At 44.8% G+C, this 24,506-nt stretch overlaps 2 protein-coding genes across 3 annotated transcripts; one reads left to right on the top strand and one right to left on the bottom strand.

Moving 5' to 3' along the window:
• Positions 1-6: 6 nt before the first annotated feature.
• LOC129846199 (zinc finger protein 585A-like) lies at positions 7-9,528 on the bottom strand. The gene is made up of 7 exons (XM_055914186.1): positions 9,446-9,528; positions 7,699-7,901; positions 7,167-7,271; positions 5,306-5,401; positions 4,850-4,960; positions 3,615-3,747; positions 7-3,485 (listed from the first exon to the last, which is right to left on the bottom strand). The coding sequence occupies exons 1-7, from the start codon at positions 9,465-9,467 to the stop codon at positions 799-801; spliced, it is 3,357 nt and encodes a 1,118-aa protein (XP_055770161.1). The 5' UTR covers positions 9,468-9,528; the 3' UTR covers positions 7-798.
• Positions 9,529-13,796: 4,268 nt separating this feature from the next.
• LOC129846198 (THUMP domain-containing protein 1-like) lies at positions 13,797-23,518 on the top strand. Of its 2 annotated transcripts, none has more exons than XM_055914185.1 (6): positions 13,797-13,884; positions 14,156-14,380; positions 14,721-14,892; positions 15,602-15,687; positions 15,869-16,031; positions 21,712-23,518. In XM_055914185.1, the coding sequence occupies exons 2-6, from the start codon at positions 14,177-14,179 to the stop codon at positions 22,206-22,208; spliced, it is 1,122 nt and encodes a 373-aa protein (XP_055770160.1). In that variant the 5' UTR covers positions 13,797-13,884; positions 14,156-14,176; the 3' UTR covers positions 22,209-23,518. The 2 variants fall into 2 exon arrangements, with proteins under 2 accessions (XP_055770160.1, XP_055770159.1); XM_055914184.1 differs by having other exon boundaries at positions 13,799-13,995.
• Positions 23,519-24,506: the final 988 nt, after the last annotated feature.

The raw sequence follows: 24,506 nt of genomic DNA, 5'->3' as shown, positions 1-24,506 counted from the left end.
TTATCAGCATTTCAGTCTTCAGTGATTCCTCGAATCAGATACACGACAATATTGATCTCCTCTCAGAAAGTTATGGATCGTTGCAATAAGACAGCCATGGACAATTGTGCAAGACAAAGAAATTAAACCATTCCTGTCGTACTTAATAGGCCTTATTTATGCGACGGGCGGAATAAGATCTATTGCATTTGGAAACATCCCTATTGACATTGGTCTAATAGGCTAATTGATAACCTCGTCAAAATCGTAAGTTGAAGTCTCCATTCCAAACCGTCTTGGAATGCACCTGCGGCACTTCCCGCGGGCTTTATGCTGCCTTCATGACAAACGGGAAACTGTGCGCAACGAGTTGAGTGCATTCACAAGCTTTGAACCAATTTAGAAAACGCTGATTGGCTGATGGCAAAGCTGTGTCAACCATGAACAGCAACCTGCTCACTAACAACTTGTTTTCAAAAAACGAATCGATTTTTTTATTTATTTTTATAAATAATGTTTTGTTGTTGCATTTAACTGCTAAAAATGCTGTTATCAAAGGTCATGTCCTTTTGTATGTGACGTCAGAGTTCAGCATGTGGCAGAAGTCGGAAGCTCAGAGATGACAGACGAGTTTCCCCACAAGTAATTACCAGTTGGAGAGGCGTTCAAGTGGATTTTTCACAGTCGGATTGCTGCTATTCACAAATGTACCAGATGTTATGAACGCAGGGTGAGACGGAAGTACATTACGTCTGAATACTGCCAGACACAATAAGAACATAAGAACTCTTTTATCTTAACTCTTGAGCGCCAAGGCAACTAGGAACACAAAGGTTGATGTTGCCTCAAATCGCCTTTCTGTCTAAAGCCCTTCCCACAAAGCGGACATTTAAAAGGCCTCTCCCCCGTGTGACACATCATGTGCAGTTTCAGATGCTTATTGGTGGTAAAACGTACTCGACAAAGAGTGCAGGCAAACGGCCGCTCTCCCGTATGAATCAGTCGATGTTGCGTCAGGGTTCCCTTCCGCTTAAAGCTTTTCCCGCAATCTGTGCAAGAGTACGCCCGCTCGTCTGTGTGCACGCGCTCGTGGGATTCCAACGCACTCTGAGATGGGAAATCCTTGCCACACGTATCACACAGATAAGGCCTGTAACTATGACAACGAATATGAAACTTTAATTGATTATGTCCGGCAAACATTTTGCCACAAAAGCTACAGGAGAAGCCATCTCCTGTGTGACATACCATGTGGGATTTCAGTTTCTTTTCGCTTGTGAACTGTTGCAGACATTCGGGGCAAGTGAAGACCGACGTGTCTTTTGTGGGAACGATTACGGTGGTAAGATTACGGCGCAGTGGCCCACAACCTGATTTGTTGGCTAGGTGAAACTTTAAATCCCTGTTACGACCAAAGCACCTTGAACATATGGGACACTTAATGGCCCCCTCACCGTGACGTCTCAGATGCAAAATCAGGGATTGTTTCCTACGAAAACTCTTAGAGCACACGTGACATGTTCTAGAATCTAAATTCACACCGGGGGGCAGAGTGGGGGAAGCGTGGCAGGTTGTTGGGTTGTGGGATTCAGTACTGTGGGGAGTCTCTATCCCGTTCCCCCTTGAAGGCGGAGATGTGCCTCCACCTGCTGGGTCAACCTCCCTTAGTGTTTGGCTTGGATTGACTTCCTCATTAAAGTCTTGCTGTGTCTGAATGTTCCTCTCATCACACTGGTTGGCTCTTCGGGGTCCAGACCGACTTACTGCGAGAGCAGTTCGCTGATCGAAAAAGCACCTTACCAATAAGTTTGATTGATTGACTGATTGGTTTATCTGGTGTTGCCGAGAGTCATTTGAGAAGTCAACGTCTGTGCTGCTGGACTGTGGGATCTCCATCTCCTTTTCCCCTGTATGTAGTGGCCAGGCTGTCTGCTGTCTTTTAAGGTTCACTTCCTGACTTGTCATTTCCTGCTGCTGCTGTCTATATTGAGAAGTCCTTGTCCTGCACCCGGGACACTTTCTGGAATCTGGAATGTTTTGACCGGAACACTCGTCCGAGTGTTTCTCCCGATCAGATGTGCTTTGGAAACTCTCCCCACATTTGAAGCACAGGTAAGGAAGTACACCATGTTGAAATCTCAGATGTCTTCTCAGGTCTTCTCCATTATCAAAAGCTTCTTTACATAAAAGGCATTTTCTGTAATGATTAGCTAGCTGAAAGGGCAGAGCATTGGAGGTGGTTGGGTTTTGGGGTGTTGTGTTTGAGAGCTGAGGTATCTCTGTCGCATTTTCTACTGCCGCTAAAAGAGCGCTGGCCTCTGGAAGAGCCCTCCTCGGAAGTTGCTGTGGGTTCCCGTCCTCACGCTCGTTTGGCTCAGAGAGATCAAAGGTGTCCCCGCACAGAGAGCAAGAGAGACGTTTCTTTGTCTTCGAACACACTTTTTTATGTTTCTTCAAAGTGGAGTTCTCAAAAACATCCCCACAGTTGAGGCACAGGAGCTTCCCATGTGTGTATCTCATGTGCTTCCCCATGTGTGATGCCTTACTGAAGGTCTTGTCACACAGGGAGCATTTGGTGACTTTGGAAGACTGTCTTGGTTTACCATGTTGGATTTTCATGTGCCTTCTCTGGGGTAAAGTGTCGTGGGGCTGGGATATCTCTGTGCAATCCTCCGTAGATGTCGCAGACGTGTTATCCTCTTCTGGTTGAATTGCCACCTCACACACATTCTGACGATGTTTCTGTAAGTCCTCATGGTGTTCAACGTCTCGTCTACACGGGGTGTACTGGTAAGGCCTCTGCTCAGTGTGAGATGTTATGTGTGCTGTCAAATCCTTTGCTTCCCTGAAAGTTTTCCCACACAAGGAGCATATTTTGACACGCATGCTTCTTTTAGGCTGCCCCTTAGTATGGCATGGGCCAGGGACCAGAGGATATTGAGGCTGGCTATCTGAGGGCTCTACGTCGACATTCCTCTCGCTCTTTTGTGATATGACCCGTCCTTCTCTCTGTCCTTGGGTTTCCACATTGTCAATCTGAAGCCTCTCTCTGCTCGGCGTTGGAAAGTCCTCTGACACAGGTGACAGCATATCAGTAATGTCAAGTCTGTGCAGCAGCACCGTGGGCTTAAGGAGCCGACAGGACGTAGACACATTAGAAATGTCCTGCACTTCCTTTTCGAAGCGGTGAGCTCCTGGTTGGATTCTCGGGCCACTGTCAGCACGAAGGTGAAGAAAAACTTTATCCATTTCACTCTCTTTGTCAAGAGTTTCCTTGTTTACACACTCTACCTCTTCATTCAAAGGCAGAATGTCGACATTTGCTGTGCGGTCTAAATTCATCCCTTGTTGACTCTCCCTGTAATCCAGCGAAGGTGTTTCTGACTCAAAGTAATATGATGCAGGGCTTTGAATGGTCATAAATGTCTGTAAGGGTTCTGATTGGATCTCTGGGTCAGCTTGGTCAGTGAATGACTCTCGGGGAGATGGAGACAGGATGTGGTTGTCTCCAGATGACAGAACCGAGGACAAGAGAAGAAGAAAAGGCAATATCAAAACATGAATGTCAAAAACCGTACAAAAAAAAACATTAAAATGATCACTCCTTCATTTTTCAAAAAGTCTTCTTCTCCTACCATTGGCCTCAACATGTGGGACTGGAGAAAGGTTGGTGTGGTACTGGAGGAGGGTCCTCAAAGGTTGAGGGTGACGCACAGACTGCCCACACTCCTCCAGGACAGAGGGGTCAGGGAGAAACCACGATGCAGTCTGAGGAAAAGAGAATGGCTGGACAATGACAACAGATCCAGTTCTATAATATCATAACCTCGCTAAAAGCAACTTCCTAAACAATGTTTGGTTTGTTTCTAGCTTGTTAGCTAGCTGCCTAGCCAGTTAAAATAATGACCAGAGCATAGCTGACAACGTCTTAACTTTAGCTAATTTGTATTCATCATTACAGGAAGATAAATTACAACAAGATCTAAATAATGTGACGAAATAAAAGCAGGGCATTCTACTTAAGATTTTTTAGAACGTGTGCGCTCTCGTTTCTGGTAACCATGACAACGGACGCTGAAACAGGGTCAAAGTTCAGCTTTCTGTCTGCAACATGAACATGGAAACCGACAGTCGCAGCTCCGGTCTACAGACGTTCCACCTGAGTATAAAATGAAATGTCGTTTTGACCAACGATACCTGTCGAGTTGTAATTGTCTACAAACACGTCGTTAGGCCAAGTATAAAACACCCTTAAGATGTTGTATGCTCTAGGTTTTTGTCTAAGTTGTTGGGAAAGTGTTCAAAGTCGCTGATTTGCATCAAAAGTGACAATGTTAACAGTGAATAGAATGTTAGAAGTCGTGGGAGTATTCAACAACGGAAGCATTTAGAATGTTGAAGAAATTCCATTAGTGGATTACGTTTTTTTTTTTAGGAGGAAAAAACATTTAATAGTTTTAAAAGTATAAATGGTTTAAAAAATGTGTATTTAAGCACACTATTCCAGACCAGTCTGCACGTTTTAAAGTTTTGAATGGCATTTCTAGCTTAAACGGTGTAAGACGAGTAGTGTTCCAAAGAATAACTACAAGGCAAAATTAAGTTGTACAATATTTAAAGTGTGGCTGCTGAAGTATACCACATTTATGCATCTGAAAAGAAACCGTGTTTTTCCAGGACGCTGACAATATGCATGAATGGTATAAAACGCACAAATGGTATAGAATAAAATATACCTTTTATGCATCTATTCATCCAATTAATTAATATTTTTTGCATTTATGTAAAGTCCCCGTTTGGTATAACCCTGATGTATGAAGGCTATCCTCAGTCCGACGCTGATGAAGGTAGTAAGACGTTATGGTGGTACCTGTTGAAGGGTCGGTGTTGGAAGCAGATTCTCCAGTCTGGAGAGGAACTCCCACACCAGAGTCTGCAGTGCAGAGTGATACTTTGGGCCGAATTCCTCTGGAAAAACGTTCTGAGAAACAACCAAACAAGTAGAGAATAGGACAGTGACTGACAGGAAGTAGAGAATAGGACAGTGACTGACAGGAAGTAGACAATAGGACAGTGACTGACAGGATGTAGACAATAGGACAGTGACTGACAGGAAGTAAAGAATAGCACAGTGACTGACAGGAAGTAGAGAATAGCACAGTGACTGACAGGAAGTAGAGAATAGGACAGTGACTGACAGGAAGTAGAGAATAGGACAGTGCTTTTTGAATCTAAGCATTTAACACTACCTTGTCAAAGCATTCAACACCTTGGAGTTATTATCCTCCTCATCATCATCAACAGAATCAGCTACTTAGTCACTGACCTGAAAGAAGTGTTCTCTCTCAACTGGGTCTTCCAGCAGCGTTTTAATCAGCTTCAGGAAGTTGGATTCTGATGCCTCCACCTCAGGATCACAAATCTACAGGAAGTATGGATAGCACAGTGAATAACAGGAAGTATGGATAGCAGAGTGAATAACAGGAAGTATGGATAGCACAGTGAATAACAGGAAGTATGGATAGCACAGTGAACAACAGGAAGTATGGATAGCAGAGTGAATAACAGGAAGTATGGATAGCAGAGTGAATAACAGGAAGTATGGATAGCAGAGTGAATAACAGGAAGTATGGATAGCAGAGTGAATAACAGGAAGTATGGATAGCACAGTGAATAACAGGAAGTATGGATAGCAGAGTGAATAACAGGAAGTATGGATAGCACAGTGAATAACAGGAAGTATGGATAGCACAGTGAATAACAGGAAGTATGGATAGCAGAGTGAATAACAGGAAGTATGGATAGCAGAGTGAATAACAGGAAGTATGGATAGCAGAGTGAATAACAGGAAGTATGGATAGCAGAGTGAATAACAGGAAGTATGGATAGCAGAGTGAATAACAGGAAGTATGGATAGCACAGTGAACAACAGGAAGTATGGATAGCACAGTGAACAACAGGAAGTATGGATAGTACAGTGAACAACTGGAAGTATGGATAGCAGAGTGAATAACAGGAAGTACGGATAGCACAGTGAATAACAGGAAGTACGGATAGCACAGTGAATAAATGAAAAGAGCCAGCATCTATAACACCTTGCCTGGTTAACCAGAGCACGTGGCACAATCGCAAGCTGTGTGAATACCATTGATGTACCTTATCTTGCCGTGAGCGTTTGTCCAACTTTTGTGGGAAAATGCATTGAAAGTGTAGGGAGCGTTACCTTACTACCCGTGAACCTTACTAACAGGGATCAGCGTTTACCCACCCATTTCCCCGTTACATAACTAGTTATCGCAAAACCCTTTTTCCCCGAGGGGTTGAGACAGCTGTAATGATTTGAAAACCATAGAATGAAGGCTCTGGATGGATATAACCTATTTTAGCATGAATAATGACATTAAGGGCTTCCACAATTTTTAAGTAGTCAACTGGGTGGGGATTCCTATGGATTGGGAATGATCAGCCAATGATCAGAGCGAAGTCTTCTTTTTCATATAGAGTGCTATTGTTTTCAAATGTCTTTATGTTATATGACCGTCATCTTGTGGCCACAATAAATGAATGACACTCTAGATTTGGTTCCGGACTCCAGCACTGCAGGGGGTGGTACATCACCAATATTAGCTTTACACTAAGAAGAAAATTGACTTCTTTAAAATGGAGACAGCCCTCAATGGCGCCGGCCGTGCTGTCCCAGAAGCCATTATGACACAGATACAAAAGTGAGCCGTGTTTCTGTCGCTATGGTTTGGTATCAACCACTACAAATAATACCAGCAGAGTTACAATGTCACTGAGTGGCACTCACCTGGTTGTCCCTATGAGTGATGCTGCAGGTCTTCATTCTATTCAGGTGTGACTGGACGGTGTCAGAGTCAGCTAGGTGTTCTGACACTCACCTGGTTGTCCCTATGAGTGATGCTGCAGGTCTTCATTCTATTCAGGTGTGACTGGATGGTGTCAGAGTCAGCTAGGTGTTCTGAGTGACACTCACCTGGTTGTCCCTATGAGTGATGCTGCAGGTCTTCATTCTACTCAGGTGTGATTGGATGGTGTCAGAGTCAGCTAGGTGTTCTGAGTGACACTCACCTGGTTGTCCCTATGAGTGATGCTGCAGGTCTTCATTCTATTCAGGTGTGACTGGATGGTGTCAGAGTCAGCTAGGTGTTCTGAGTGACACTCACCTGGTTGTCCCTATGAGTGATGCTGCAGGTCTTCATTCTATTCAGGTGTGACTGGATGGTGTCAGAGTCAGCTAGGTGTTCTGAGTGCAACAACTTCAGAACCAGCTGATGGGAGTAAAAGTTAGATTATTTTTTTTAAAGAATTCCATCAAATTATACTGGTGCGTGAGCCAGCAAACAAAACCAGTGTATTGACTGCAGCTGAGCCTTGTTCCCATGGAGACATTTTAAGCACGGCGGTAGATGCATCATGTTTCAGAAAATATGAAAACTGTGCCATTGGGAGAATACTTTTTCATGGGCCAATATCAATTTCTATAGCAATGCAATACGGTATAGCCTAGTTCTCAAGCTAATTACTTCATATAGATTTACCCAGATTATAACCAGACAACTACATGCATCTAATGAAGTGATCTCACCCCCCGTGTTGAAACAAGGGGTTCTCCCGAGGCTCTCATTTACCCATCAGCCCCATCTCTCACCTGTGCTCTCAGGCCCACGATCTCCACCCATCAGCACCATCTCTCACCTGTGCTCTCAGGCCCATGATGAGTTGGACTTTCTCTCTGTAACTCATCAGATCCGGGACTACGTCCAACACAGCGATGACAAACTCCTCCACCGAGCCGTAGTCCACGACGTCTCTCCGCTGAACAACCTGCCATAGAGCTGCAGACACCAGCCGCAGTGGAGGAACCAAAAGACGCAGAGACGCTGCGGGAAGAAAGGGACCTACAGGCACACATTCAGAAAAGGAGACATTGTTTGTGGGACATTCCCTGGGGAAGTCAACCTGCCATAGAGCTACAGACACCAGCCGCAGTGGAGGAACCAAAAGACGCAGAGACGCTGGGGGAAGAAAGGGACCTACAGGCACACATTCAGAAAAGGAGACATTGTTTGTGGGACATTCCCTGGGGAAGTCAACCTGAGCGTACAGAAATAAGGTTAGTCATTTCCAAATGATACCATGTTGCTAGTTATCCCTGAGGTCTATATGTTGGAGTGCAGACTGTTATCAGTGTATGTAGGAGTCTGTATGAATGTTGGCAAGTCTCAAATTATGCATTTCAGTCAAACATATTCCATGGCTTTTGGAAAGGGCTCACAGATCTCGTTTTTCCACTCACAGCTTCCTCACAGTGTTTGTTATGAAGTTGACAATGGCTCTGACGCTCATCGGATCTGGCAGGCTTGCAAACTATTATGGACTACAAAGGGAAACCCAGGCGCGAGCTGCCCAGTGCCTACCAGATGGGCAAAATGCCTTTTATGCTCGCTTCGAGGCAAGCAACACTGAAGCATGCATGAGAGCACCAGCTGTTCCGGACGACTGTGTGATCACGCTCTTCGTAGCCGATGTGAGTAAGACCTTTAAACAGCTCAACATTCACAAGGACGCAGGGCCAGACATTACCAGGACGTGTACTCAGAGTATGTGCGGACCAACTGGCAAGTGTCTTCATTGACATTTTCAACCTCTCCCTGACCGACTCTGTAATACCTACATGTTTCAAGCAGACCACCATAGTCCCTGTTCCCCAAAAAAGCTAAGGTAACCTGCCTAAATTAATACCGACCCGTAGCACTCATGTCGGAAGCCATGAAGCTAACAGACTGAATTTCAATATCCACCCTCCACAAAGACAATCTGTTCCTGTTTTCATTGTGTATTTCTGAGCCTTTCCCTTTAAATTACCATAGAAACGGCTGCTCTCAACGTAGATTGACCACGATTATAGGCACACAAAAAAAAAAAGTTAAAGGCAATTAAGAGAAGGATCTGGAGATGGCTCCCGAGTGGCGCAGCGTTCTAAGGCACTGCATCTCAGAACTTGAGGTGTCACTACATACCCTGGTTCAATTCCAGACTGTATCACCCCCGGCCGTAATTGGGAGTCCCATAGTTCACATACGAATATAGTTCACTGTTTTATATGTAATGTGGGTGCTTTGGTGTGTTTGGACCCCAAGAAGAGTAGCTGCTGCCTAGACACGAGCTAATGGGGATCCCTAATACAAATACTGTTCTTGACATAACGTGAGGCTACCACGACAAATGACAAGATAAATGTTTTTTTGCCGAATTCATAATAGGCTAGTTTATATAGCTCGCTAGCCTAGCTATCACTTGATCGCAACTTAAACAACTCACTTTAGCTAGCTAGTTAGTTAGCTATGAGACAGAGGCCAAAGAGAGAACAATCTTAGGAACATTTCTCTGCGGACGCTACCACACTGCAACGATAGCAAACTACTAGCTAGCTACTAGTTACCTTTTTCCTTGAGATGTTGCATTTCGAGCTTTGTTAGCTAGCTAACGTTACGTGTTCTTGCCAGTAGCACTAACAGGTCAAATCCGGGTTTTATTTTATTATTTTACACCAATACAATTTCTCAGAGAAAGAGATTGTGTTTAAGGGTCCAATGCAGCCGTTTTTATCTCAATATCAAATAATTTCTGGGTAACAATTAAGACAGGGGTGCAACTTTGGTTTTAGAAGTGGGGAGGGGGCATACCCTGGCGGGGGGTCTGGGGTTCCTGCTCCAGATTGTTTGGATCTAAAGCTCACTTCCTGCCTTTCTACACAATCCAATATGACCCATGACCCTTCTAGTCATCTCTATTTAGAACAACAAGAAGTAAGCAATAATGCCCACAGTCATCAAGCTAGGTAAGAGATTATTACATATGGATAAGTGATTGATACGACTGAAGTAGATCAAAGGTCATTCAAAAATCTATATTGTGTTGCACCTTTAACCAAAAGCCTAACAAATTAACTCTTAAAAAAAAAAAAAAAAAAGCACAAAGACTTGATTGTCTTTATAGAGACATCCTCTATATCAAATTTCAGCCAGACAGCCCGAGCTGGCTGCACGCCCGACCCCCACCAGTTTAGTCAATAACTCAACTCACTCCCAACACAATTTCCTTCCCAACTTTTTTTTTTTATTCCCAAGGAAAAGGTTTGGAAACCAAAGTTTTAAAAAATTATTACAAATAATAATTTTAGAGCAAGCCAAATAATTTCATGTTTTAAAAAGTTATCCTAGATCAGGATTCATTGTTTGAATGTAAGATGCCAAATATATATTTGACCTTTATTTAACTAGACAAGCCATTAAGAACATATTCTTATTTACAATGACGGCCTACCACGGCCAAAACCAGACGACACTGGGCCAATTGTGCACCACCCTATGGGACTCCCAATCCCGGCCGGATGTGATACAGCCTGGATTCGAACCAGGGACTGTAGTGACACCTCTTGCACTGAGATGCAGTGCCTTAGACCTCTACGCCACTCGGGAGCAGCACATCCTCCATATAATTCATCTCATAGGCCTAATAGACTGTAGAGCTATTTTTACTTGCACACAATATAGCAGGGTCGCCCCGTCCTGCTCCTAGGGGTTCACCACTCTGCCTCTAGGGGTCCACCACCCTGCCCCTAGGAGTCCACCACCCTGCCCCTAGGAGTCTACCACCCTGCCCCTAGGAGTCCACCACCCTGCCCCTAGGGGTCCACCACCCTGCCCCTAGGGGTCCACCACCCTGCCCCTAGGGGTCCACCACCCTGCACCTATGAATCCACCACCCTGCCCCTAGGAGTCCACCACCCTGCCCCTAGGAGTCCATCACCTGCCCCTAGGAGTCCACCACCCTGCCCATAGGTGTCCACCACCCTGCCCCTAGGAGTCCACCACCCTGCCCCTAGGAGTCCACCACCCTGCCCCTAGGAGTCCACCACCCTGCCCCTAAGAGTCCACCACCCTGCCCTTAGGAGTCCATCACCCTGCCCCTAGGAGTCCACCACCCTGCCCATAGGTGTCCACCACCCTGCCCCTAGGAGTCCACCACCCTGCCCCTAGGAGTCCACCACCCTGCCCCTAGGAGTCCACCACCCTGCCCCTAGGAGTCCACCACCCTGCCCCTAGGAGTCCATCACCCTGCCCCTAGGAGTCCACCACCCTGCCCCTAGGAGTCCACCACCCTGCCCCTAGGAGTCCACCACCCTGCCCCTAGGGGTCCATCACCCTGCTCCTGGGAGTCCACCACCCTGCCCCTAGGTGTCCACCACCCTGCCCCTAGGGGTCCATCACCCTGCCCCTAGGAGTCCACCACCCTGCCCCTAGGGGTCCATCACCCTGCCCCTAGGTGTCCACCACCCTGCCCCTAGGAGTCCACCACCCTGCCCCTAGGGGTCCATCACCCTGCCCCTAGGGGTCCACCACCCTGCCCCTAGGTGTCCACCACCCTGCCCCTAGGTGTCCACCACCCTGCCCCTAGGTGTCCACCACCCTGCTCCTGGGAGTCCACCACCCTGCCCCTAGGTGTCCACCACCCTGCCCCTAGGGGTCCATCACCCTGCTCCTGGGAGTCCACCACCCTGCCCCTAGGTGTCCACCACCCTGCCCCTAGGTGTCCACCACCCTGCCCCTAGGTGTCCACCACCCTGCCCCTAGGTGTCCACCACCCTGCCCCTAGGAGTCCACCACCCTGCCCCTAGGTGTCCACCACTCTGCCCCTAGGTGTCCACCACCCTGCCCCTAGGAGTCCACCACCCTGCCCCTAGGAGTCCACCACTCTGCCCCAAGGGGTCCACCACTCTGCAGCGCACCAACCTAACACACCCCGCTCAGCTTAAGGATCTTAGTGAAACATTCATTATTGGTTTCGGGTGTGTTAGGCCAAGGCCAGAGTGACAACACACAGACCCCCAGGACCAGGACTGAGTAGCCCAGCAGCTAGGGATTGCCTAAATAGACTAGGTATCTCCCCTGACCCGGGCATGTTTTCAATACAGACTCATTTTGTCATACTGTCTCCATATAAGGCATCCAGACCTTCTGAAAGTTGCCCTTAAACTTGTAATAAATAAAATCTAGTGGTACATAACTTGACATTTCTGCCACCCATTGTGACATTGTGGGAGGGCAACCAACATTCCAATTAACGACAATGCATTTTCTTAGCTGCTATAAAAATGCTTGGTTACACAGTTTCTTCTGATAACAGTCTCCAGTATCGACATTTTCCAAGCAAACAAAAAACAGGGAGATAAGAGAACAGGTAGAAGAGATAATCTATAGGCATGCTGAGATAAGAGAACAGGTAGAAGGGATAATCTGTAGATGTACTGAGATAAGAGAACAGATAGAAGAGATAATCTGTAGACTGGTTGAGATAAGAGAACAGGTAGAAGAGCTAATCTATAGGCGTGCTGAGATAAGAGAACAGGTAGAAGAGCTAATCTGTAGACGTGCTGAGATAAGAGAACAGGTAGAAGAGATAATCTGTAGACGTGCTGAGATAAGAGAACAGGTAGAAGAGATAATCTGTAGACATGCTGAGATAAGAGAACATATAATCTGTAGACATGCTGAGATAAGAGAATAGATAGAAGGGGTAATCTGTAGACATGCTGAGATAAGAGAACAGGTAGAAGGGGTAATCTGTAGACATGCTGAGATAAGAGAACAGGTAGAAGAGATAATCTGTAGACGTACTGAGATAAGAGAACAGATAGAAGGGATAATCTGTAGACAGGCTGAGATAAGAGAACAGGTAGAAGAGATAATCTGTAGACGTACTGAGATAAAATAACTTCCTCTTTTCCAGAAATCGAAACAGTCCTGAAAGGTGACACAACGCAAAACAGGAAACAACTACCCACAAACACCAGGTAGAAAAAAGGCTACCTAAGTATGGTTCTCAATCAGAGACAACGATAGACAGCTGCCTCTGATTGAGAACCATACCAGGCCAAACACATAGAAAAGAAAACAGAAAAAAAACATAGAATGCCCACCCCAACTCACACCCTGACCAAACCAAAACAGAGACATAAAAAAGGAACTAAAGTCAGGGCGTGACAGACTGCCTTAAAATAGTTTCATACTTGGAAGCATCTGGCTTGTCCAGTGTTTCACTGCACAGAGAGAATATAGTGTTGTATCTGCAAAACTTCACCTCAACTCCGTCACAGACTGGTCTTCCCTGGCTACCTGACCCTGCTGAGAAGAATGGGAGAAACACCCCAAATACAGGTGTGCCAAGCTTGTAGCATCATACCCAAGAAGACTCGCTTGCCGTGCGGTAGCAGAGAGAATAATCTATGACCACGGTGGCTGGAGTCTTTCCCATTTTTAGGGCCTTCCTCTGACACCGCCTGGTATAGAGGTCCTGGATGGCAGCAAGTTTTGCCCCAGTGATGTACTGGGCCATACGCACTACCCTCTGTAAGTGCCTTGCGGTCGGAGGCTGAGCAGTTGCCATACCAAGCGGTGATGCAGCCAGTCAGGATGCTCTCGATGGTGCAGCTGTAAAACCTTTTGAGGATCTGAGGACCCGTGCCAAATATTTTCAGTCTCCTGAGAGGGAATAGGTTTTGTCGTGCCCTCTTCACGACTGTCTTGGTGTGCATGGACCATCATCCCTAAGTTTATACATCCACAGTGCGATCAACGGATTTAACATTTTTGTTGTCAAATAGTCTTCTGTTGAATTCATCTAACAACATTCCAACCTTGTTTAACATTTATAGGCCCAATTGTGTCATGATTTCAATATTTTTATTAGTTTGCATGTTTCAATTGGGGACTTTTATTTTGAAGTCGATACGCCGATTCCACTTTTGCTGCTAACAACACTCGCGTGTTTGAATGAACGAAGGAGCCCACGAGTACCTTCAGACTCAACTTGAGAAGAGTACGATAAACGTCGACTAGTATTTCTATAACCTAGCAAATTAATCGATACATTGTTAGCATTTAATCCAACGTGTACGGTTACTGATTGACGTTTAGCACCGTAGCGAAAGTAAGCAATCCCTGCTCGTGTCGTTTGTTGTTCTAGCTTGCATGTTAGCTAGCTAGCCAATTCTGCTATACTTGCTAGTGCCAAATAATAAACTAGATAGATAACTTAACGTTATCCGGGTAAATGTGTTTTTTTTTCTAACTGTTAAACTATTATCCAGGAGTCCTGTATATGATCAAATATGTCCGAAGCACAAGACTTGAGAAAGCGCAGTAAGAAACGCTATGGCGGCGGACACCGGAGTAAGAAGTACAAGGGTTCCCGGGAGCTCGAGGTGGGCATGCAAGGTATTCTCATCACATGTAATATGAACGAGAGGAAATGCACCGCGGAAGCCTTCAACCTGCTAAACGAATACGCCGACCAACTCTACGGACCTGAGAATGTAAGCAGTACATTTAGCTAGGCCGTGTACGAATACGTGAAGAGGTGTTTCCCTTAATGCCTTCCTTGAAGTCATCACTGGTGAAAAACCGTTGAGTGGAACGGATAACTGTCCGATCATGTCATTCAAATCAGGGATCAACTGAACGTAAATAGGAGTAGGAGAACGGAGTCATTTCTAAAGTAACTGAGCCAAGCCAACTTTACGAAATGTTGTAGTGTGAATTGTTAGTAGTTATTATTTGTACTGTACATCTTTATTGGTAGTAATCTTTGTTAATAGTTATAAATCTGACTTTTTTAGTTTAAACTAACCTCTCTAATCTCTCCTGACAACCCAGTTTAAGGAACCCGAGGAGAGCAGTAGTGAGGAAGAGGATGATGAAGATGTGGAGGCAGCTCTGAAGAAGGAGGTGAAGCAGCTCAAAGCGTCGTCAGGGAAACGAGAGCGGCGCTTCCAGGCCATGGACAGCGGGGCCAACAACGTCATCTTCATCAAGACCAAGAACCTCGGTGAGGAAGAGTTTGACAGCTCCTTAGAAAGAGATGAAGCATGTCTCAAAAGACTCACAATATATATTTATTTATTCATGTTTTTAATTTAACCATTATTTAACTAGGCAAGTCAGTTAAGAACAAATTATTTGTTGGCCTACACCGGCCAAACTCAGACGATGCTGGGCCAATTGTGCGCTGCCCGATGGGACTCCCAATCACGGCCGGTTGTGATACAGCCTGGATTTGAACCAGGGTGTCTGTAGTGACACCTCTAGCACTGAGATGCTGTGCCTTAGACCGCTGCGCCACTCGGGAGCCCAAATATAGTGCACTACTTTGGACCAGGGCCCTGAGAAGAGTACGACTTATCGGAGACGACTCATTTAGCAGACACTTTTATCATAGTTCTTCAGCTCATTTCAATAATAATTTGTTTTATCCTAGCCTGGCTACCAGTCTGTTTTGTGCCGTCATGCCACTACTTGATAACATGATATCATAAACAGATCTGGGACCAGGTTAGGTTTTATCCTTAGTTCAATAAAGAACTGCCAACATTGACAGTTAGACCTATTCAGAAGTCCTCAAAATAGTCTTTTTTTTATAACTAACTAGTCTTTTTATTCTCTCTCTCTCTCTCTCTCTCTCTCTCTCTCTCTCTCTCTCTCTCTCTCTCTCTATCTCTATATATCTATATATATATATATATATATATATATATTAGACCCTGATAAGCTGGTGCATCACATCCTGTCAGACCTCCACATCACCAAGAAGAACAAGTCACGAGTCATCCTCAGAATGCTGCCGGTGAGCACATGTAATGTCATGGGGCTGAGTATCAGGTGACATGGAGGTTTCTTGACCCTCCAACCAGAAGAGAGAGGGAGAGACAAGCAGGAAGAATTTCTCTTTTTGGGAATGTGTGTTTTTTTGGGGGGGGGGGGGGGGGCAGTTCCTTGTGGTTCTGATGGTTCTCTGTGTGTTCTAGGTGAGTGGAACGTGCAAGGCGTTCCAGGAGGACATGGATAAGTACCTGAGTGAATTCTTAGAGCCGTGGTTTAAAGCCCCCAACCAGGGCACCTACCAGATCGCCTTCAAGTCCCGGAACAGCTCCCACAACAAGAGGGACGACATCATCAAGGCCCTGGCAGGTAGGCTACATGGACACAGTACTGGGAAACACATCTCGACATACAGTGTGTTCAGAGACAAGAGAATAACACCAAATCACATTTTATTGATCACATGCACCGAATACAACTGATGTACATTGAAATGCTTACGAACATTTCTCAACGATGCAGAGTTTAAAAATAAAATGGTAACTAACATGAGGAATACAATAAAATACACAATAATTAAGCTATTTACAGGGATTACCAGATCAATGAGCAGCTATATACATGGAGTACCAGTACCAGATCAATATACAGAGAGTACCAGTACCAGATCAATATACAGAGAGTACCAGTACCAGATCAATGAGCAGCTATATACAGGGAGTACCAGTACCAGATCAATATACAGGGAGTACCAGTACCAGATCAATATACAGGGAGTACCAGTACCAGATCAATATACAGGGAGTACCAGTACCAGATCAATATACAGGGAGTACCAGTACCAGATCAATATACAAGGAGTACCAGTACCAGATCAATGTGGAGCTATATACAGGGAGTACCAGTACCAGATCAATGTGGAGCTATATACAGGGAGTACCAGATCAATGTGCAGCTATATACAGGGAGTACCAGATCAATGTGGAGCTATATACAGGGAGTACCAGATCAATGTGGAGCTATATACAGGGAGTACCAGTACCAGATCAATGTGGAGCTATATACAGGGAGTACCAGATCAATGTGGAGCTATATACAGGGAGTACCACTACCAGATCAATGTGGAGCTATATACAGGGAGTACCAGTACCAGATCAATGTGGAGCTATATACAGGGAGTACCAGATCAATGTGGAGCTATATACAGGGAGTACCAGATCAATGTGGAGCTATATACAGGGAGTACCAGATCAATGTGGAGCTATATACAGGGAGTACCAGATCAATGTGGAGCTATATACAGGGAGTACCAGATCAATGTGGAGCTATATACAGGGAGAACCAGTACCAGATCAATGTGGAGCTATATACAGGGAGAACCAGTACCAGATCAATGTGGAGCTATATACAGGGAGTACCAGATCAATGTGGAGCTATATACAGGGAGTACCAGATCAATGTGGAGCTATATACAGGGAGTACCAGATCAATGTGGAGCTATATACAGGGAGTAACAGATCGATGTGAAGCTATATACAGGGAGTACCAGTACCAGATCAATGTGGAGCTATATACAGGAAGTACCAGATCAATGTGGAGCTATATACAGGGAGTACCAGATCAATGTGGAGCTATATACAGGGAGTACCAGATCAATGTGGAGCTATATACAGGGAGTACCACTACCAGATCAATGTGGAGCTATATACAGGGAGTACCAGTACCAGATCAATGTGGAGCTATATACAGGGAGTACCAGATCAATGTGGAGCTATATACAGGGAGTACCAGATCAATGTGGAGCTATATACAGGGAGTACCAGATCAATGTGGAGCTATATACAGGGAGTACCAGATCAATGTGGAGCTATATACAGGGAGTACCAGATCAATGTGGAGCTATATACAGGGAGAACCAGTACCAGATCAATGTGGAGCTATATACAGGGAGAACCAGTACCAGATCAATGTGGAGCTATATACAGGGAGTACCAGATCAATGTGGAGCTATATACAGGGAGTACCAGATCAATGTGGAGCTATATACAGGGAGTACCAGATCAATGTGGAGCTATATACAGGGAGTACCAGATCAATGTGGAGCTATATACAGGGAGTAACAGATCGATGTGAAGCTATATACAGGGAGTACCAGTACCAGATCAATGTGGAGCTATATACAGGAAGTACCAGATCAATGTGGAGCTATATACAGGGAGTACCAGATCAATGTGGAGCTATATACAGGGAGTACCAGATCAATGTGGAGCTATATACAGGGAGTACCAGATCAATGTGGAGCTATATACAGGGAGAACCAGTACCAGATCAATGTGGAGCTATATACAGGGAGAACCAGTACCAGATCAATGTGGAGCTATATACAGGAAGTACCAGTACCAGATCAATGTGGAGCTATATACAGGAAGTACCAGTACCAGATCAATGTGGAGCTATATACAGGAAGTACCAGTACCAGACCAATGTGGAGCTATATACAGGAAGTACCAGTACCAGATCAATGTGGAGCTATATACAGGGAGTACCAGTACCAGATCAATGTGGAGCTATATACAGGAAGTACCAGTACCAGATCAATGTGGAGCTATATACAGAGAGTACTAGATCAATGTGGAGCTATATACAGGGAGTACCAGTACCAGATCAATGTGGAGCTATATACAGGGAGTACCAGATCAATGTGCAGCTATATACAGGGAGTACCAGATCAATGTGCAGCTATATACAGGGAGTACCAGATCAATGTGGAGCTATATACAGGGAGTACCAGATCAATGTGGAGCTATATACAGGAAGTACCAGATCAATGTGGAGCTATATACAGGGAGTACCAGATCAATGTGGAGCTATATACAGGGAGTACCAGATCAATGTGCAGCTATATACAGGGAGTACCAGATCAATGTGGAGCTATATACAGGGAGTACCAGTACCAGATCAATGTGGAGCTATATACAGGGAGTACCAGATCAATGTGCAGCTATATACAGGGAGTACCAGTACCAGATCAATGTGGAGCTATATACAGGGAGTACCAGATCAATGTGGAGCTATATACAGGGAGTACCATTACCAGATCAATGTGGAGCTATATACAGGGAGTACCAGATCAATGTGCAGAGGTACAAGGTATTTGAGGTAGATATGTACATGAAGGCAGGGTAAAGTGACTAGACATCAGGATAGATAATAATAAGGTATTTGAGGTAGATATGTACATGAAGGCAGGGTAAAGTGACTAGGCATCAGGATAGATAATAATATGGTATTTGAGGTAGATATGTACATGAAGGCAGGGTAAAGTGACGAGGCTGTGACGAGGCTGTAGTCCACTACAGCCCTGTTGATGTGGATGGGGACGGGGCTCTCCCCTCGTTCTCCTGTAGTCCACCATCAGCTCCTTGGGTCTTACCTACGTTGACTGAGAGGTTGTTGTGGCAACACATTGCCAAGTCTCTGACCTCCCTGTAGGCTCATTGGGGTCGGTGATCAGGCATACCACCGTCGGGTAAATTTGATGACTGCGTTGGAGTCGTGTGCGGTCGTGGGTGAATAGGAAGGACAGGAGGGGACTAAGCATACACCCCTGAGAGGCCCACGTGTTGAGGGTCAGCGTGGCAGAGGTGTTGTTGCCTACCCTCACGACCTGTGGGCGGCCCGTCAGGAAGTCCAGGAACCAGTTGCAGAGGGAGGGTTTCAGTCCCAGGGTCCACAGCTCTATGATGAGCTTGGGGGGATCTTTGGTGTTATTTCCCCTCTTGTTCAGGTGGGAGAGGGCAGTGTGAAGTCTATTTGAGATTGCGTCATCTGTGTATCTGAATGCGATTTGGAGTAGGTGCATAGTTTCTGGGATGATGGTGTTGATGTGAGTCATGACCAGCCTTTCAAAACACTTCATCATTTCAGTTGTGAGTACTACAGGACGATAGTTGTTTAGGCAGGTTACCTTGGAGCTCTTGGGAACAGGGACAATGGTGGTCAGTTTGAATCATGTTGGGATTCCAGACTGGGACAAGGAGAGATTGAAAATGCCCTTGAAGACACATGCCAGCTGGTCTGTGCATGCTTTGAAAACAGGCCCTGGTATTCCGTCTGGCCCGGCAGCATTGCTAGTTTTAACCTGTTTAAAAGTTTTACTTACATCGGCCATGGAGAGTGAGATCACACAGTCATCCTTAACAACAGGTGCTTTCACACAAGACTCAGTGTTGTATTCATTGAAGCGAGCATAAAAGGCATTTAGCTCGTATGGGAGTTCTGCATCGCTGGGCAACTCATGGCTGGGTTTCCCTTTGTAAAACGTTATCGTCTGCAAGCCCTGCCACATACGATGAGCATCGAAGCCGGTCTACTAGGATTCCTCCTATATTCTCCTTCTGCATGTTTGATGTCGTAGCAGGCTTGTATGTGTCCATGTCCCGGTACTTGTAAGTGGTAACTCTAGCCTTTAGCCCAACGTGGATACTGCCTGTAATCCATGGTTTTTGGTTTGGATACGTTCTTATAGGTACTTTGGGCGCCTCATTGTCTATGCGCTTATTGAGGAAGCTCGTGACTGTTGTGGTTGAATCCCGGAACATATCCCAGTCTGTACTAGCAAAACAGTCTTGTAGCCTCGTGTCTGCTTGCTCCGACCACTTCTATCCTAGATGTTTCTGTATATCTCATTGGACCAGTTTCCCCCAGACACAGGTTCAGCCTTTAGGCCTGGACTGAGAAGCATGCTGGGTAGAGATTACATCTAGGAAACTGTCTCTATATGTTCCTAGTGTATTCATATCTCACACACCTGTCCAGTCTCCATGGGGCAAACCCTTTGTGTGTGTGTACTGTGCTCGCTCATATAACCTCTGTACCTCATATAACCTCTGTACCTCATATATAACCTCTGTACCTCATATATAACATCTGTACCTCATATATATATAACTTCTGTACCTCATATATATATATATAACCCTCTGTAGCTCATATAACCCTCTGTAGCTCGTATAACCCTCTGTAGCTCGTATAACCCTCTGTAGCTCGTATAACCCTCTGTAGCTCATATAACCCTCTGTAGCTCATATAACCCTCTGTAGCTCATATAACCCTCTGTAGCTCATATAACCCTCTGTAGCTCATATAACCTCTGTAGCTCATATAACCTCTGTAGCTCATATAACCTCTGTACCTCATATAACCTCTGTACCTCATATAACCTCTGTACCTCATATAACCTCTGTACCTCATATATATAACCTCTGTACCTCATATATATAACCTCTGTACCTCATATATATAACCTCTGTACCTCATATATATAACCTCTGTACCTCATATATATAACCTCTGTACCTCATATATATAACCTCTGTACCTCATATATATATAACCCTCTGTAGCTCGTATATAACCCTCTGTAGCTCGTATATAACCCTCTGTAGCTCGTATATAACCCTCTGTAGCTCGTATATAACCCTCTGTAGCTCGTATATAACCCTCTGTAGCTCGTATATAACCCTCTGTAGCTCGTATATAACCCTCTGTAGCTCGTATATAACCCTCTGTAGCTCGTATATAACCCTCTGTAGCTCGTATATAACCCTCTGTACCTCGTATATAACCCTCTGTACCTCGTATATAACCCTCTGTACCTCGTATATAACCCTCTGTACCTCGTATATAACCCTCTGTACCTCGTATATAACCCTCTGTACCTCGTATATAACCCTCTGTACCTCGTATATAACCCTCTGTACCTCGTATATAACCCTCTGTACCTCGTATATAACCCTCTGTACCTCGTATATAACCCTCTGTACCTCGTATATAACCCTCTGTACCTCGTATATAACCCTCTGTACCTCGTATATAACCCTCTGTACCTCATATATATATAACCTCTGTACCTCATTCATATATAACCTCTGTACCTCATATATAACCTCTGTACCTCATATATAACCTCTGTACCTCATATATAACCTCTGTACCTCATATACCCTCTGTACCGGGCCACGCTCATTATGTTTATCTCCCCCTGCAGGCCTGGTGGGGAAGATGAATCCTAAAAACAAGGTTGACCTGACCACCCCTGAGCTCACCATCATCGTGGAGGTCATCAAGAGTGTGTGCTGCGTCAGCGTCGTCAGGGACTACACTCTATACAGGAAGTACAACCTGCAGGAGGTCGCAAAGGAGGAGGGGCCTAAAGATGGGAAACAGGAAGAGGTCACCACAAACCAGGAAGAGATCAAGTCAAACCAGGAAGAGAAGGATGGGAAACAGGAAGAGATCAAGTCGAACCAGGAAGAGAAGGACGGGAAACAGGAAGAGATCAAGTCGAACCAGGAAGAGAAGGATGGGAAACAGGAAGAGATCAAGTCGAACCAGGAAGGGAAGGATGGGAAACAGGAAGAGATCAAGTCGAACCAGGAAGAGATCAATCCGAACCAGGAAGAGAAGGATGGGAAACAGGAAGAGGGAAAGGATGCCCCAAAAACAGACAAGGAAGGAAAGGGGGATGAAGAGGAAGAGAAGTAGATCCCTGTACCAGGAGGGAGAGAAGAAGAGGGAGGGGAATGAGGGAGGAAGTGAAATGGGACTGATAAACAACTCAAAGGCATCTCACAGTGCAGGTGATGCAGTCAGTGTGTTTTTAGGGAGCTTTACTGTAGAACAGGTCCTATTCCTATTGTCCATTCCAAATGGAACCCTAATCCCTACATAGTGCACTACTTTTGATGAGAGGCCTATGGGCCCGGGCAAAACGAGTGCACTATGTAGGGAATAGGGTACCATTGGACCTGGTCAAAAGTAGTGCACTATAAAGGGAATAGGGTTCCATTTGGGACGTAGCCAGTATGTTATTTCGTCCTTGTCCCTCCAGCTGTATGGTGCATAGTTAACTAGTGCCAGGGTTGGGCTCAATTCCCTTTTCAATTCCAGTCAATTCAGAAAATACACTGAAATTCAATTTCTCTTCGATGTGTTTCAATTAGGAACCTTTTGGAATTTGGGTTACTTTCTGAATTGAAAGTGAATTGACCCCAACCCTGACTATGACAAAATCCTTTGGTCCTCCATTTTGTATTGTCTCCAACATGTCCTCCTCATCGCTGACAGTCCCTTGGTCTCCTCTCCTTACCGTCACCGAGCACTCACTGAAAGCTGATGGGTAAATTTTTTTAATTTCATTCGATTTTTAAAAAGATACATTTTTATTTTTTAACATAAGGTGTCATACTTTTTTTTTTTTATATATATATTCCCTAATTTTCCAGAACTGCTGGTTGTAGAGTACCGAGTTCCCTACTTATTCCCCCTTTATTCAGGAAATCCTACATCTGGGATTTCTGTGAAACCAGGGAATTCATTGAAAGTTCCCTGAATTTTTCAACCCTAGTCAGCCGACAGTCTTTCCTCTGTAAATGAATGTTAGAAGACTCTCTAGTCTTCTATGTTGACCCAGTTCTTACAGGACTGGTTTCCCGGACCCAGGTGAAGCATACTCAAGGACTCTAAAACACTATTTTTCATTGAGAATCTTCATTGAAAGTGCTTCTTAGTCCAGGGGCCGTTATGTATCATGAGTCCCAGACTAGGAGTGCTGATCTAGGATCAGGTTCCCCCTGACCATATAATTGTATTTGTTATAATCTTAAAGACAAAACTGATCCTAGATCACCTCTGAGACCATTGATACGGCCCCAGGAATGTAGCCCTGATCTGAGTGCAGGACTCATATACTGTCCGATAATGGAGGTAAACTGTAATATACCTTTTTGTTTTGTAAAACAGAGTAACTTCCCCCCAAAAAACAGCTCCTTTAAATAAAGTGTGATTTTTGTGTGTTTTTGTATTCTCATTCTCGCTCCACTTTGTTTTTTAAAGTAACTCACCAGCCCGGTTTCCGTCTGACGGGAGATTTTCAATGTGAATATTGTCAAATCAGCATAAAAAACAATATAAATGTTGTCCCACGAGAGAGAGATGTGTTTCCATTAAACTGACTTGTTGCAGATAACCGGCTGTGTGTGATGACGTAGGTCACATAAAATACATTTAGGGTTAAATTCCCACGTCAGTTTCCATTGCATGTTCAACTCTTGGTAGTTGTCTCACAAGACATGTTGCGTTGTATAGCGAGTGAAGAGATTTATGTACTAAAGAGAGAAATCATTTTTATTTGTCAAAAGCCCAGCTCTTTCAGAACATTGACGATCATGTCACCAGAAGAAGACCATCAAAATGTATTGGAAAGGAGCATCAAGCTCATCACGTGCAGTTTCACCACCCTGTGAAGTTCATAACTTATTTCATCTGTAGCCTAATAAACTGCTTTACCGACGAGTAATATGGGGAGGACCACACACCACGTCATCGCGTGACTCCACGGTTACTTCCATATGATGGTTATTATATAAATATCTGCATAAAAGCGATTTTACTGACACAAAAAGATCCCACCTTGTCCAGCGTATTTTTTTTTTTGTCGACATTTGGAAAGTTTACCGAAAACACATTTTTGTTTCCATCAGTCCTGTCATGACATTTTTACTTAACTCAGATTTTTTAATTTTTTTTTTTTTAAAGTTGGGTGAAAACCTGGTTACAGATACTTCGTCCAATTTCATTTTGCCGTTTGCCATTACTGCTCTGTAACACAAGGTGGCGCTGTATTGCACTGTAAACCCAGCCAGGAGCACAGAGGTGACCAAATCCTCTTCATATAGAGAGCTACTGACAGAGCAGGCTTTTGCTCCAGACCTATTTTTATTTATTTACCCCTTTTTTCTTTGGTAGTTAGTCTTGCCCCACCGCTGGCACTCCCGTACGGTG

This window comes from Salvelinus fontinalis, unplaced genomic scaffold (assembly GCF_029448725.1).
Source record: "Salvelinus fontinalis isolate EN_2023a unplaced genomic scaffold, ASM2944872v1 scaffold_0475, whole genome shotgun sequence".
Lineage (NCBI taxonomy): Eukaryota > Metazoa > Chordata > Actinopteri > Salmoniformes > Salmonidae > Salvelinus > Salvelinus fontinalis.
This window is presented reverse-complemented; position numbering and strand designations above follow the sequence as displayed.